We start from the raw sequence: 13,331 nt of genomic DNA on the forward strand, positions 1-13,331 counted from the left end.
GCATTTAAAATATTAAAAACAATGCATTTAGAAAGTATTATTTTATCTTCAGTCTATTATGCTGTAATGTATCCTATTTTCCCCCTCTTGACCTTGACTCTTCAGTATGGAAAAACAGAAACTGATTTAGTATATGGCAGATTAACTGTCAGTGATTTGTAAATCAATGATGATCTGGGGTTCGTCTCAAGTCGTGTTGAGGCGCCAAGGCAGAGATTCATGAGATCTTTGTCTTTGGTGGAAGGAAGGGTTTGCTGGTTTCTTTTGGAGAGGGCAGAGAGGAGAACTGTGAGTGACGGTAGGGTAGCAAGCTGTGCTACTCGCGAGCTCACAGAAAAAAATCCATATTTTGTAGTGTAAAATAAATGTATAAAGTGTGTTGTGGTTTTAGTAAAAGGTAGTTTTGTCTGTGATTTTGGTGTGTATTTTGTTCAGCCATAGAGGTGGAAGACCTACGTCCTTCACCAGGATATTACGGCTAAATAATCTTTCATCACGATATCACAGCAAGAATTATGGTGGCAAAGCGGTTGGATGAAGGATCTAACCTAAAGATTCTCTAATCCAGAAGACGTCTCCTTGACATGGATTAATAAGAATTGTTTGATGAAACAAGTCTGTGGCGGTTGCGTGCGTTCGTTTCAATTTTGATTGGGTTCTGAAAATTGAGCCTGAGTGTTCTAGAGCTGTTTTCACTTGTTCTAGATCTTAGTTAAAAGTTTCCGCATTGCAAGAAGTGCTCCTGAGCTTTTCCAGAACTGTTTCTCAACTGTTCACGAGTTCTTCATGAACTGTTTGGCTTCTGGAACGCAACCTCAGAAAATTCCGAGTTTCAAAAACTGTTCGCATGGTTTTCATGGACTCTGACTGTTTCTGAAAATAGAAACTTTTCGCGAGGTGCCAAGGGAGAAGAGAAATTAATTCCAAGGAATTCAAGAACCTGTGGGTAAGTCCCTCTTTATTATACGCGTCCTTTATGAGAGGTTAGTGTCGTTTGAATGTATACTGCGCTGAAATTGATTTGGTTTTAAAAAGAAATTTTCGCGTTTAAGGTTCGTAGATAAATAATTGTGTTCCGTGAATATTTTGTTTAAAGTTGAAATTCTTTTAATCATTGAGGAATTTATTTACTATGCTTAGTGAATTTTGTTTGAGATAAATTAATTAATTTAAATTGCTGAAAGTGTTCTAAGAAGTAATTCATATGATAAATATATGTATTGAATTGTTTATATGAGGTACATTTAGAAACTTTTAAAGAAAAAGAAAACTTAATTTTTACAATTGTGTAAAATTTTCACTTTTCTTGCCAGTTTGATTTGATGTGCTTGCATTGTTATAATTCATTAGTTACTCAGTTTTGAAGCACTGAAGTTTGTGTTTTCACTTGCTTAAATGTTTGGTATTTAAGTTGGGAATATTAATACGAATTAATTTTTATTTTGTGAGCGGAGTGTATATATCGAAAGATTTAAAATGGCTAGTTTTTTGAATAAACAAACAAAAACTATTTTGCTCTTGCTCGCAGAGGAATTCGATTTGACGACAGTTTCTGCTCAAAATACGAAAATTGAAATAATTCGGGAGATTATGGGTGCTTCAGATTATACAGAACAATATGCAAGGGATTGTTTAGAGAGTGTGTTACAGTATACAAAAGAGAAGCAGGAAAGAGAGGATAAATTAAAACGGGAAGAGCAAGAAAGAGAGGATAAATTAAAACGAGAAGAGCAAGAAAGAATGGATAAATTGGAGTTGGAAAAGTTCAAAATTCAAAATGGTATAGAAACTGGCTCTAGTGTATCTACGGTTCCTGTAATTGATAATAGAGTGAAAAATGTAAGTTTAGAGGATTTGGTGCCAAAATTTAACCCTAAAGCAATTGACATTTCTTTGTTTTTTGTAATGTTTGAACGTCAAGCTAAAAAAGAGGAACTTGAAGAATCAAAATGGGTTTCTCAACTTATTCCGTTGTTGCCGGTAGAAGTTGCTGAGGTAATTGTAAAGCAACCCATAGAAGTAGCTGATGACTTTAAACACATGAAAGATTTATTAATGAAAATATTTAGGCTTGGGGCAGGGGCACTAAAATTTAATTTTGATAATCACCAAAGAAAACCGGGTGCACTATATTCAGATTTAGTTTACGAATTGAGAAGTTATTTGGAGAGTTGGTTAGAAGCTCTGAATATTGAGAGTATGGAGTCACTGAAAGAACTTATACTCACAGAACAATTAAAACGTAGAGTTCCATTTGAGATCAAAGACAAATTTTTGGACTATTGGGATGAAATTAATGACGCAGCTTCGCGGAGAAGTGCGATAAATATGAAAGCGTTCACGGAGGTGTTCGAAAAGCGGAAAATAAAACTGGAAATACGAGAACGTATAACAGAGATAGAAATGTGCAGGCTAGTAATTATAATAAAAGTAAAAATGATAGGTCTAGTAAGGCAGAGATTACAGAAAAAAGTTTACTGTTCAAAATAACTTGTGGAATAAAGACAAATTTGATAAAAGGAGAAATATTGTTTGTTTCCAATGCAATAAGGCTGGGCATATCAGACCGGATTGTCCGGATTTAAAGAAGAAAACTGATAGCGATTCAGTTAATCACATTGATTCAGAAGTTAACTTGGGTGATTGTTTTAGACCTTATTTAAAGAGAGCGGAAATAAATGGAATTGAGAGAAACTATTTGCGAGATACTGGGGCAGGAATTGATTTATGCGATACTAGCTGGATCAAAAAAAGAGGACCTAATTGGGGAAGTCACTTGGGTGAAGCAGCCTCTTGATGGTGAATGTAAATGTCTACCGTTAGCTAAGATTAAGATTAAAGGGGACTTCGGCATAATTATTACTAAAACAGCTGTGAAGCCAGCTGGGCTTGAACAGGGGTACTACTTGCTTGGTAATAAAACTGCAGAACTAATTGAAAAAGTTAAATGTAATCCTGAGCTCATTAATGCGGTAGTCACTCGCAGTCAAAAAAGACAACTTGAGGTGGTAGATAAATCCCTAGAATTAGTGGCGAATGAGTCGTTGTTAGAGAACGGAGAAAAAAAAGAAAGTGGGTTGAGTAAAAGTGAAGAAGAGGTAGGAATAGAAATTCCGGAAAGATCCGAGGAAGAAGAAGGGTTACATAATAAGGTAACAGCGGAGGAGTTTTTAGAAGAACAAAGAAGATGTTCATCGTTGAAACAGTTATGGGAACGGGCAAGTTTACCAAATGAAAAGGAATTCACTACACGGGAAGGAAAGCTTGTGAGAGTGTCGCAATCAAAGAGAGGAGATGAAAAGTTGCAGCTGTGTGTGCCGGAACGTTTTCGGTCGAGAATTTTGGCATTATGCCATGAGCAGGTGTCCGGGCACCAGGGTTCAACAAAAACCAAAGACAGGGTATTACGTTGTTACTTTTGGCCGAACTGTTATAAGGAAATTGAAAATTTTGTCAGGACTTGTGATCCGTGTCAAAAAGTTGGGAGTCACAAAGACAAGCGTAAGGCCCCTCTAAAGTTGGTTCCCATAATTTCAGAATTTTTTACTAAAATTAATTTAGATGCGGTTGGCCCATTAAAGGTTAGTCATAAAAACAAGTACTTAATTACATCAATATGTCGCATCAAAGTATCCCGATGCTATACCTGTGGAAGACATTACTTCTACTTCAGTTATTGATGCATTGCTTCAGATATTTTCTAGGACAGGGTATCCAAGAGAAGTACAAAGTGATCTAGGAAGGTCATTTACGAGTGAATTGACGTCAGAGTTTTTCAATAAATTTGCAATTAAGGTGACTCATAGTTCGGTATCCCATCCAGAGTCCAATAGTGTTGAAAGGTTGCACTCTACTTTAAAGAGGGTGATTAAAACTCTTTGTTTGGAGTCAGGTCGTGACTGGGAAGAAGTCTTGCCAATGGCCTTGTTTGCACTTAGGACCGTAACCCACGATAGTACTGGGTTTAGGCCATCAGAATTAGTACATGGAAAGAATTTGCGCATGCCTCATACATTGGTGTACAAGAATTGATTGGGACAAGAAAGTGTAGATCAGAATGTGGTTGACTATGTATTGAATTTAATTAACAGGCTTAAAAGATGTCAGGATTTAGCGGTTAAGCGTGTGGCAGAGTGTCAGGAGAAAAGGAAAGTGTGGTATGATCGTAATGCAGTCTCGAGAAAGTTTAATGTAGGAGACCAGGGGTTAGTTCTGGCTACGGCCAAAACCCATAAAATGGCAGTAAATTGGATAGGACCAGGAACTGTTACGGGAGTAATTTCGGATACAAACTACACCATAGATCTGCCAGAAAAACGAAATAAAGCAACTATATATCATGTTAATCTAATGAAAGCTTATCAGAAACGCCCTGAATTTGTAAATTTGGTAGTTGAAATTGACGCTGAAGAGGTAGAAGAGGATGAATAAATTCCATACCCCTTATCAAATCCAACTCAGTTAGACTTTGTAGATATTGTAAATAGTAATGATTTACAAAAACGTGCGACAGAGAGTCAACTGTGTGGGTTCAGAGATGTCATAGTGGAAAATGCTAAAGTGTTTTCTTCGGATCCAGGAAGAACACATTTTGTTGAAATGGACATTGAGTTGATGGATGAGACTCCGATCAGGTCCAAGCCATATAGGATGTCGCCAAGGCAAACAGAAATTTTGAGGGAAGAAATTAGGAGACTGTTAGATTTATCCGTCATTGAGGTCGGACAGTCAGATTTTGCGTCCCCCATGATTTTGGTGGAAAGCCCTGGGAAAGATCCTAGACCTTGTGTGGACTACCGTAAACTCAATGCTAAGACACGTATCGAGTTTTTTCCCCTCCCCAACATTGAGGAAATCGTGGAAAAAATGAGTTCAGCGACTTATATAACAGTAATGGACTTAACTAAGGGTTATTTCCAAATACCTTTGACAAAAAGGACTCAAAGGTATGCTGCTATTGTGACGCCGTTTGGGGTATTTCTACCAAAGGTTATGATGTTTGGGCTTGTCAACGCACCCTTTTATTTTTGTAAATTGATAGCAATTGTTTTGGGAGGCCTAGAAAAATATGCTCTACCATACATAGACGATATCGCGGTGTTTTCGCAATCATGGGAGGCCCATAAGAAGGATTCAACTGAGCTGTTAAAACGCCTAGGAAAGGCGGGCCTAACTGTAAAACCATCTGAATGCAAATTTGCACAAGACAATGTCAAATTCCTTGGGCATGAAGTTGGTTCGGGGAAAAGGTCCCCTAGTGAGGTAAAAGTAAAGGCAATACAGGAATTTCCGATACCAAAAACTAAAACTCAAATACGGTCGTTTTGGGGTATGACGGGATATTATTCAAGATATATAAAGGATTATGCAGTTATAGATGTCCCCTTAACAAGTATGCTGAAAGGTAAAGTTAAGAAGGAAAAAATCGAGTGGAATGAGAGTTGCGATAAAGCTTTCAAGGAGTTAAAACGTCAGCTTAGTCACAGTCCAGTCTTGTATGCTCCAGATTTCACTAATGAGTTCATTGTGCAAACGGATGCTAGTCTGCATGGGGCGGGCATTGTTCTTTCGCAGACGTGGGAAGATGGGGAGCATCCGATTTTGTTCCTCAGTAAGAAATTTTCGCGAGCGGAACAAAATTATAGCACCATAGAACGAGAATTAGCAGCAATCGTATATGGACTTAAGAAGTTGAATCATTATTTGGATGGGTAGAAGTTCATAATTCAAACAGATCCGTTAACATTCTTAAAGAAAATGATAGGAACGAATGCGAGACTGACTAGGTGGGCTTTATGCTTGATGCAATATAATTTTACTGTTGAACATAGACCGGGAAAATTGCATGGAAACGTAGATGGACTGAGTAGAGCTGAATAGGATTGTCTGCCTCGTTTGTCTGTGAAAAAAAAAAAAAAAAAAAAAAAAAACTGTGATAAATGTCATATGTGATTGTGAATAGTTTTATTTCTAGATGTATTAGTATCGTGTTTTTATGTGTTTGTTATGAAATAGTTTAAATATTTAGTAGATAAAAGGAAGTGTATTTTCCATTTTGAAGTTTTCAAAAAAAAAAAAATTCTTTGGGTTTAAATTCATTGAAGTGAAAACTGATGCAGATGGTGGTTCAGAACTGGGTACGTATGCTGTCATGAACTTTGACGACACAAGTTGACAATTGTGTTTGGTTTGATTTTGGGTTATATGCATGCACAGCGCGTAAGTTGCCGAACCTCTCATTTTGGATGTGATATAAGGGAGGGACTTTGCATCCGTCCCACATCTAAATTTTCAAATGGATCCCAATGAAAATTTTTTAGGGGGAAGGAAGCTGTAATGTATCCTATTTTCCCCCTCTTGACCTTGACTCTTCAGTATGGAAAAACAGAAAATGATTTTGTTTATGGCAGATTAACTGTCAGTGATTTGTAAATTAATGATGATCTGGGGTTCGTCTCAAGTCGTGTTGAGGCGCCAAGGCAGAGATTCATGAGATCTTTGTCTTTGGTGGAAAGAAGGGTTTGCTGGTCTGTTTTGGAGAGGACAGAGAGGAGAACTGTGAGTGACGGTAGGGTAGCAAGCTGTGCTACTCGCGAGCTCACAGAAAAAAAATCCATATTTTGTAGTGTAAACTAAATGTATAAAGTGTGTTGTGGTTTTAGTAAAAGGTAGTTTTGTCTGTGATTTTGGTGTGTATTTTGTTCAGCCATAGAGGTGGAAGACCTACGTCCTTCACCAGGATATTACGGCTAAATAATCTTTTATCACGATATCACAATACCATTCACATGCTAATATGTTACGTACTGGATGGCGATGATATGGATGGTAATGACAATTTAATTTATTTTGCCTGAAGAAATATAAAGTATAGGGGGAGATGGGGCACGTTGAACCAGTCTCAAAAAATTTTAATACAAATATTTTTTACCTTAATTTCTGACTAATAAATAGAACTTATGGTCCTACAAATTCTATATTGAAATCACATGGTACAGTTCTATTGAACATATTTTGATTCACACACAAAGTGAAAGTGTTGTTTCAGTAGTGCAGAGTAATTTTCAGAAAACTTCAACTTTATTTTCTTTTAATGGATTTCATCAAGATTACAGAAAAAAAATTGAACCTGTTTGTTAAAGTAAGTTTGTTTAGTTCACAATTGAAGCATTTTTTTATTTTTTGTCATAAAGAAAATAATTACGACATTTATTTCAGAAAAAGAACATGGGGTACATTGATTCACCTCTTTGCAGAACACGTTGGACCAGACAAACCTATCCTAAGCATTTTGAAAGCTTTCTTTTATTCTCTAAAATATCAATAATTATAACAATATTCTAATTACATATCACATCCAGAGACTGCGGTTTTGTTCTTATTAGAGCTCATCAGCCTGAATTAGTGAAATTATACAACATTCATTTCATGTTACACATGTTTGGAAATAATAATACCAAAAACTTAGGGTAAAAAAAAAGCAAAGGTATATTTTATAAACAAAATGAGTACTAAATTAATTTTACCAAAAGGTTTATTTCATATCTGCAATTTTTTACTATTGATATTTTCAAATATTCTAAATATTTGCTGACAATGTTTTCAAAGAGTAAAATATGTAATGCATGTTATAGTAAAGTTCCTGTATTAAATTTAAATTGATAGTGCATAGTGAATAATACATAAAATAGTGAAATGCCTATTGTCCCATCCCACCCTCAAATATATTCAAAAGAAAAAAATAGGCCATTTACCAAATAATTCTTTTTTCAGTCTTTTAACTTCATTAGTCATTTTATTTATCAAAAAAAGAAAAATACTAGTAACTCTACTTAACTTTGTATAATATTCTCACAAAATAAAGAGTTTTCTTATTCACATGAAACCAGAAATACTATTAAAATATCAAAAGAAGATTCTTTTCAATTAATAAAACATTAACTTTCATTATTTTCACAAAATTACATGATTTTTAATGCCATGCACAAGATTTTAAAAGATTTGGGGAACCTCAGGAAGATGCGGCACCAGGCCCAAGCCTGGTTGGCCTGTGCGGTAATCAGGCCCAGAACACAACTTTTGTTAATTTTAATCTGAATTAAATTTCTCATGAATATTGAATAAGTAGAGTTTTAAAATTATTTTTAAAAAATAATTGTGCATGCATGGCGCACGCTTATTATTTTAAATTAAATATGATTTATCTATTAAAATCGTTATATTGACATTTAAACTTTATGTTTTTTATTCTATCTAGCTAAAAATAATCAGAAAAATAATTCAGAAAATCTGCATTTTTTTTTTTTTTTTTTTGAATGATTTCTGCAGAATTTTAGAAGACAGAAAAAATTTGCATTTTATCTTCAATATAATCTGAAGAAAATCCTCAAAATATTTTTCTGTTTTATTTTTCTCCAAATATTCTGCAGCTCTTTTGAAAGAAGATAAAAAACCTGTTTTTCTCTTCAATTTGATCTACTCAAAAAAACTCTTTCATTTTTCTCAAAATTGTTTGCAGATTTTTTATAGTCATCAAAAAATTAGAAATTTGTCTTCAATTTCAATTGAAATGTTTTTGTAAGTTTCTATTACTAAACATTAAAGTTGATAATTTTATAAACTTTTTAATATTAAAACTGATACTTTTTGTCCACATTTCCTTTGCAAAAACATTTTTTACAACATTCTCTCATTACAGCTTTGTTTTTGGTGGATATGAAATAAGTTACAGTGTAGGTACTTAACAAGAATCAATTCATTCTCATGCTGTGCTATCAATATTTATTTTTTACCTTATTTACTTATTTAATTTAAAATATAATATAAAGCAGAAGAAATTGTTTGTTAGTTTGAACGCGCTAATCTCAGGAACTACTGGTTCAATTTGAAAAATTCTTTTTGTATTGAATAGTCCATTTATTGACAAAGGCTTTTGGCTATTTTTGGAAAAAAAAAAACAGATTGACCAAAATATTTGTAATTGAAAATTAAATGTTTGATAATTGTTTAGTGTTATGAATTCCTGGTGGGGTAAGTTAACTCATCGAGAGGGCGCTGGCCAACAGTGTCGATAAGTGCGCAGAATCAAGCCGCATGGCTCAGACGCATGGTCAGCTACGCTAATGCAGTCAGCGAATTGATTTTTGAATGTGTTTTTTTTTTTTTTTTTTCGATATTCAGGTACATAATTTGATTTTGTAGGATTTTTCTATTGGGTGTTGTTTTCTTTATTTCTTCAACATTTGTATTTGTACTTATAGCTGAAGATAGTTACATATATTAGTAAATAATTTGATTTGTTGCATTATTCAATTGTTATTGTTCTTCATAACGTTTTTAATATACACTCCCGTTTGTGAAAATTGCAATACCATGAAGGAGTTACGCGAGTGAGCTGAAAATTGCAGGAAATGTAAAGTAGGGCATGATATGCAAATGATTAGAATTGCAGACCGGTAGCGCATGCGTATGCTGAGCAGTGCCCTCTGAACGGCGGATCGAACCCAATATAAATAGACAGCTGTAGCGAGGCGTGTATGATTATCGGTGGTTATATGCTAGGGTAAACGTTAACTGAATCTTTACTATGCCTCTCCGACAAAAGCAAGAGAAATTAGAGCAATTTTCGGAGTTTGAACGGGGCAGAATCGTTGGTTTATTCTTAGAGCGGGACAAAATTTCCGAAATATTTTCTTGAATTAAAAAGTGCACTCGTAAGTCCAAAATTTTCGTGTTTTATTCCAACTGAAACCTAAAGAAATAAATATTGTAACATTCTAATGCAATATTTTATTGTGAATGGCCTTAAATTAAGTTATAGTCATTTAGAGCGAAAGTGCGAGAAATGCTGAAAACCAGATTCGCGAATTTCCGAATAGCTGATTGTGGAATCTGGAAACGTTAAACACAAGACTGTAATAAGGCTGCAAGAACTCATAAATCAAATTTCTATTGATATTAACTTAATGTAAAAGCAATAGTTATCAATAACTATAGTAATCGCAAATACAACATCTTTACAAAAAGTTTTTAAAAAAAGAAAAAAAAGCAATGCATTCATGAAAACCAACGTTTTCATACACTACAGTAGAAAAATCGCACATTTACGTTCAAAAACTTGTTATTTTCCCTTCCCTTCATTTTCTTTCATTTTAAAACGTCGAAAAGCGTTTTTTTTTTATAAAACAGTGTGAGGGTCTCAGGTCTTATGAATAAGTTAAATTTTTTGGTGTTTGAATCATTTTCTCACCATAGTAGTTTTTAATATTTAGATTTTTATAAACATTTCTGAACTGTTTTTTTCTTATTTTAATATATATATATATATATATATATATATATATATATATATATATATATATATATATATATATATATATATATATATATATATATATATATATATATATTTACTATACTAATTTAAGTTTTCTAAACAATCGGCCAATAGCGCTTTTTAGCGATCCAGAAAACCGAGAAATTCAGATATCCGGGATAGTGATGGTCCCAAATTCTTCCTGGATAATTGGTTCTCTACTGTACATGAAAATCTATTTTTAAAAAAAGTGTATGATTCAATTCAAATTTAAAAGGGAAAAGACGATACGTGTGTTTTTGAAACTCAAACTATAAGCGCACCTGAAAAAGTTTCCGATTAGTTTTTTCCTGGATTAATATGTTCCTTTAAAAAAAAAGTGCCGTTAATCAAATTTCCTCAAAAGAAAAAAAAAAGATTATAATATTGAAATTTTTTATTCCACCTCCATATAAAAAAGTATTGTTTAGCACTGTTATCTCCCTTTCGGTTGAACAGTCCCAGAATTACATGTGAAATGGATGAGATTTCATCAAGAACTGCAAAGTGGTTAAATGCCCGTTATTTTGTTCTTTGTGTGACAAAAAAATAATAATAAAAGTTCATTGAAAACGCTTTTTTTACGATTACTAAGAGCCCGTGACAAGAAAATGTACTTTGCAACAGAATTATCCATAACCTACACACATATACACGTGTATATACATAAGCAAAGAGGTACGGAGTTTTAAGAAATCTTTCAGTCAATGATATCTTTTACCATACAATGAGTTGAAAGTGCTTGCTTACAGAGTTTACATAAAACTCTATTAAAATATGTTTATAAAGGAAAAGTGTGAATCAGATTTTTAAGCTTATAATAGAGATTTAAATTGTGTTACAAAGGCAAAAACATAAGAAATCCATCTCCTATAAAAAAGAAAAAAAGAAGATCCACTATCAAAAACATTCAAAATGAAATAAATATTTATAATACGAAAGTAACATAAAAATTAAGTTGTGCTTTAAAACAAAAATCAATAGCACCATGTTCAAGTAACTCAAGATGATAGTTTCATTTTTTTTTTTTTTTTTTGTGAGTATCAACCACAGTAGGCTAAATTTGTTCATAAAGAATACTATTTGGGTTCTTGGGTGCATTTCCACTGGTTCTTTCTTTAAAGAGACACCTGAATAGAAGCAAAAAAAAAAAAACCTTGAAAGTTCTGCATCCAAATAACGCACCTTCAAAAAAAATACAGTTCATATATAATTCCCTATTTTGGGGGAAATAAAAAAAAAAAAAAAACTTTATAAAACCAGGAGTCACCCAATATGAACTTTTTTTATTTTTAAGGACAAACAAAAATATTCTAAATGTGCTTGCTGTATTGTGCTATGTGTAGCATACAGCCAGTGACACTAAATATTTTCAATTCAATGCTAGTAAGTAGCAATTGCAATGCACACAGTAATTTGCATAAATTAACTATGTATTAAAAAGTAAAGAATTTTTTTTTAGGAAGATGTGAAACATATTAGTAGAATAGAAAACAAGTATTGTGGTGAAAAGATTAAAAGCAAATCACATGAATAAAGTTTCAATTTATTAATTTGAATATTAAATACGTCACAGTATTAAATACTAACACAGTAACAGAGGCAATATTTTGTAGCTATAAAGACCATTTTTTCTTTAATTTTTCCAGCTGTTCTTGCCTGCTCTGCTCTCTACATAGAGAAAAGTGCAGTTATAAAAATGAGCATGTTAATGTTAGATAAATAATAACATACATATATGAAATGAGATGAGATGACTGCCAATAGGCATTGAGAATTTTTTCTCTGTCTTTTAGAATACAGAAGATAAATGAATTAAAATATAATTTAAATAAATAAAAAATGAACACATTAACTATAATAAGCAATGAGTATTTTTATATTCTAAACATTTGACAAACTCATCTGAAAATTCTTCATTTTATAAAATATGAGCACCGTAAACAGGGGTGACATTGCCCAGTTTTAAATTTTAGTCAACTTTTCTGTACTTGCTGCAAGAATATTGGAATAATAATTTTGTGGTTTAGGGGAAGGTAGAAGGAATCAAGATCGCTCGTGCATTTTATTTTTGATTCACTGATACATTTTTTTGAATTAAAAAACTAGGTGGGTAAGAACATGCTAAAAGGGGTGACATTGCCCACTTATACTTTTCATAGGAAAACACCATAAAATATTTTGTTGGAAAAAGTCAACTTTATCAGGAGCAAATAAAACCACACTGTCTATTAATAAAATATATTTATTGCACAAAGGAATGCAAGAAATAAATATAAATATCAAAATGGAAAAATGGGAAGAAGTCATGCTGATGATTAAAATTAGAAGAAAATTCAGGATCACCACTTGTCTCTTGATCAGGATGTATTTTGACATTTACTCTGTGAGAGCTGTTTTTTAAGACAATTCAAAAATGACTTAAACTAAATCTTCCCCAAGAAGATTATTTTTGAACTTCACGCACACTCTGCCAACTCAAGACAAGTAATCTTTAGCAATGAGCCGTGGATCCATTGATGACAGAGGTATGCCCCAATCAGCACAAACCAACATTTGTTTGATTATTTCACTTTCCTCTGGCACTGACAGGTGTGTTTTCCCCCCACGGTGTTTAATGCTTTTATCTTGATACTTCCCAAAGCTACTTGGAGAATCCAATGCTTTTCAGACAAATAGATAGCCTTGCCTAATCGACAACCTCAGTTCAACAAAACCACATATATGTCTCACCATCAATATTGGCGGTGCCCCAGTTTTCCTTTATATGTGCATGACAATTTGCTAAGATTGTTTGAAACAAATAATAATACATACATATATTAATAGTAGTCATTATTCATTCATACATTTTCAAGTAAGGATCCTTTTTTTTTTGTATGGATCAGGTGGACAAAGTGACCCCAAATATTTTGTAAAAGCCAGGGTGATATTGCCCACAAGGATTATACATAATATGTATGGCAGAATCCATGTC

General features: G+C 33.2%; 1 protein-coding gene across 3 annotated transcripts in view; it reads right to left on the minus strand.

Annotated features, from left to right (window-relative positions):
- Window positions 1-13,331, minus strand: part of LOC129219352 (dnaJ homolog subfamily C member 4-like) — a 149,968-nt gene that overhangs the window by 54,357 nt on the left and 82,280 nt on the right. For 2 of the 3 annotated variants that reach the window (XM_054853724.1, XM_054853721.1), the window contains one exon: window positions 11,880-12,025. The exons of the other annotated variant lie outside the window; for it this stretch is intronic. In XM_054853724.1, coding sequence (XP_054709699.1) covers window positions 11,971-12,025 — 55 coding nt within the window. In that variant the 3' untranslated portion in view covers window positions 11,880-11,970. Of the gene's footprint in view, window positions 1-11,879; window positions 12,026-13,331 lie in introns of those variants that run through there. 3 annotated transcript variants of the gene reach the window in all.

Source organism: Uloborus diversus, chromosome 3, assembly GCF_026930045.1.
Source record: "Uloborus diversus isolate 005 chromosome 3, Udiv.v.3.1, whole genome shotgun sequence".
Taxonomy (NCBI): domain Eukaryota; kingdom Metazoa; phylum Arthropoda; class Arachnida; order Araneae; family Uloboridae; genus Uloborus; species Uloborus diversus.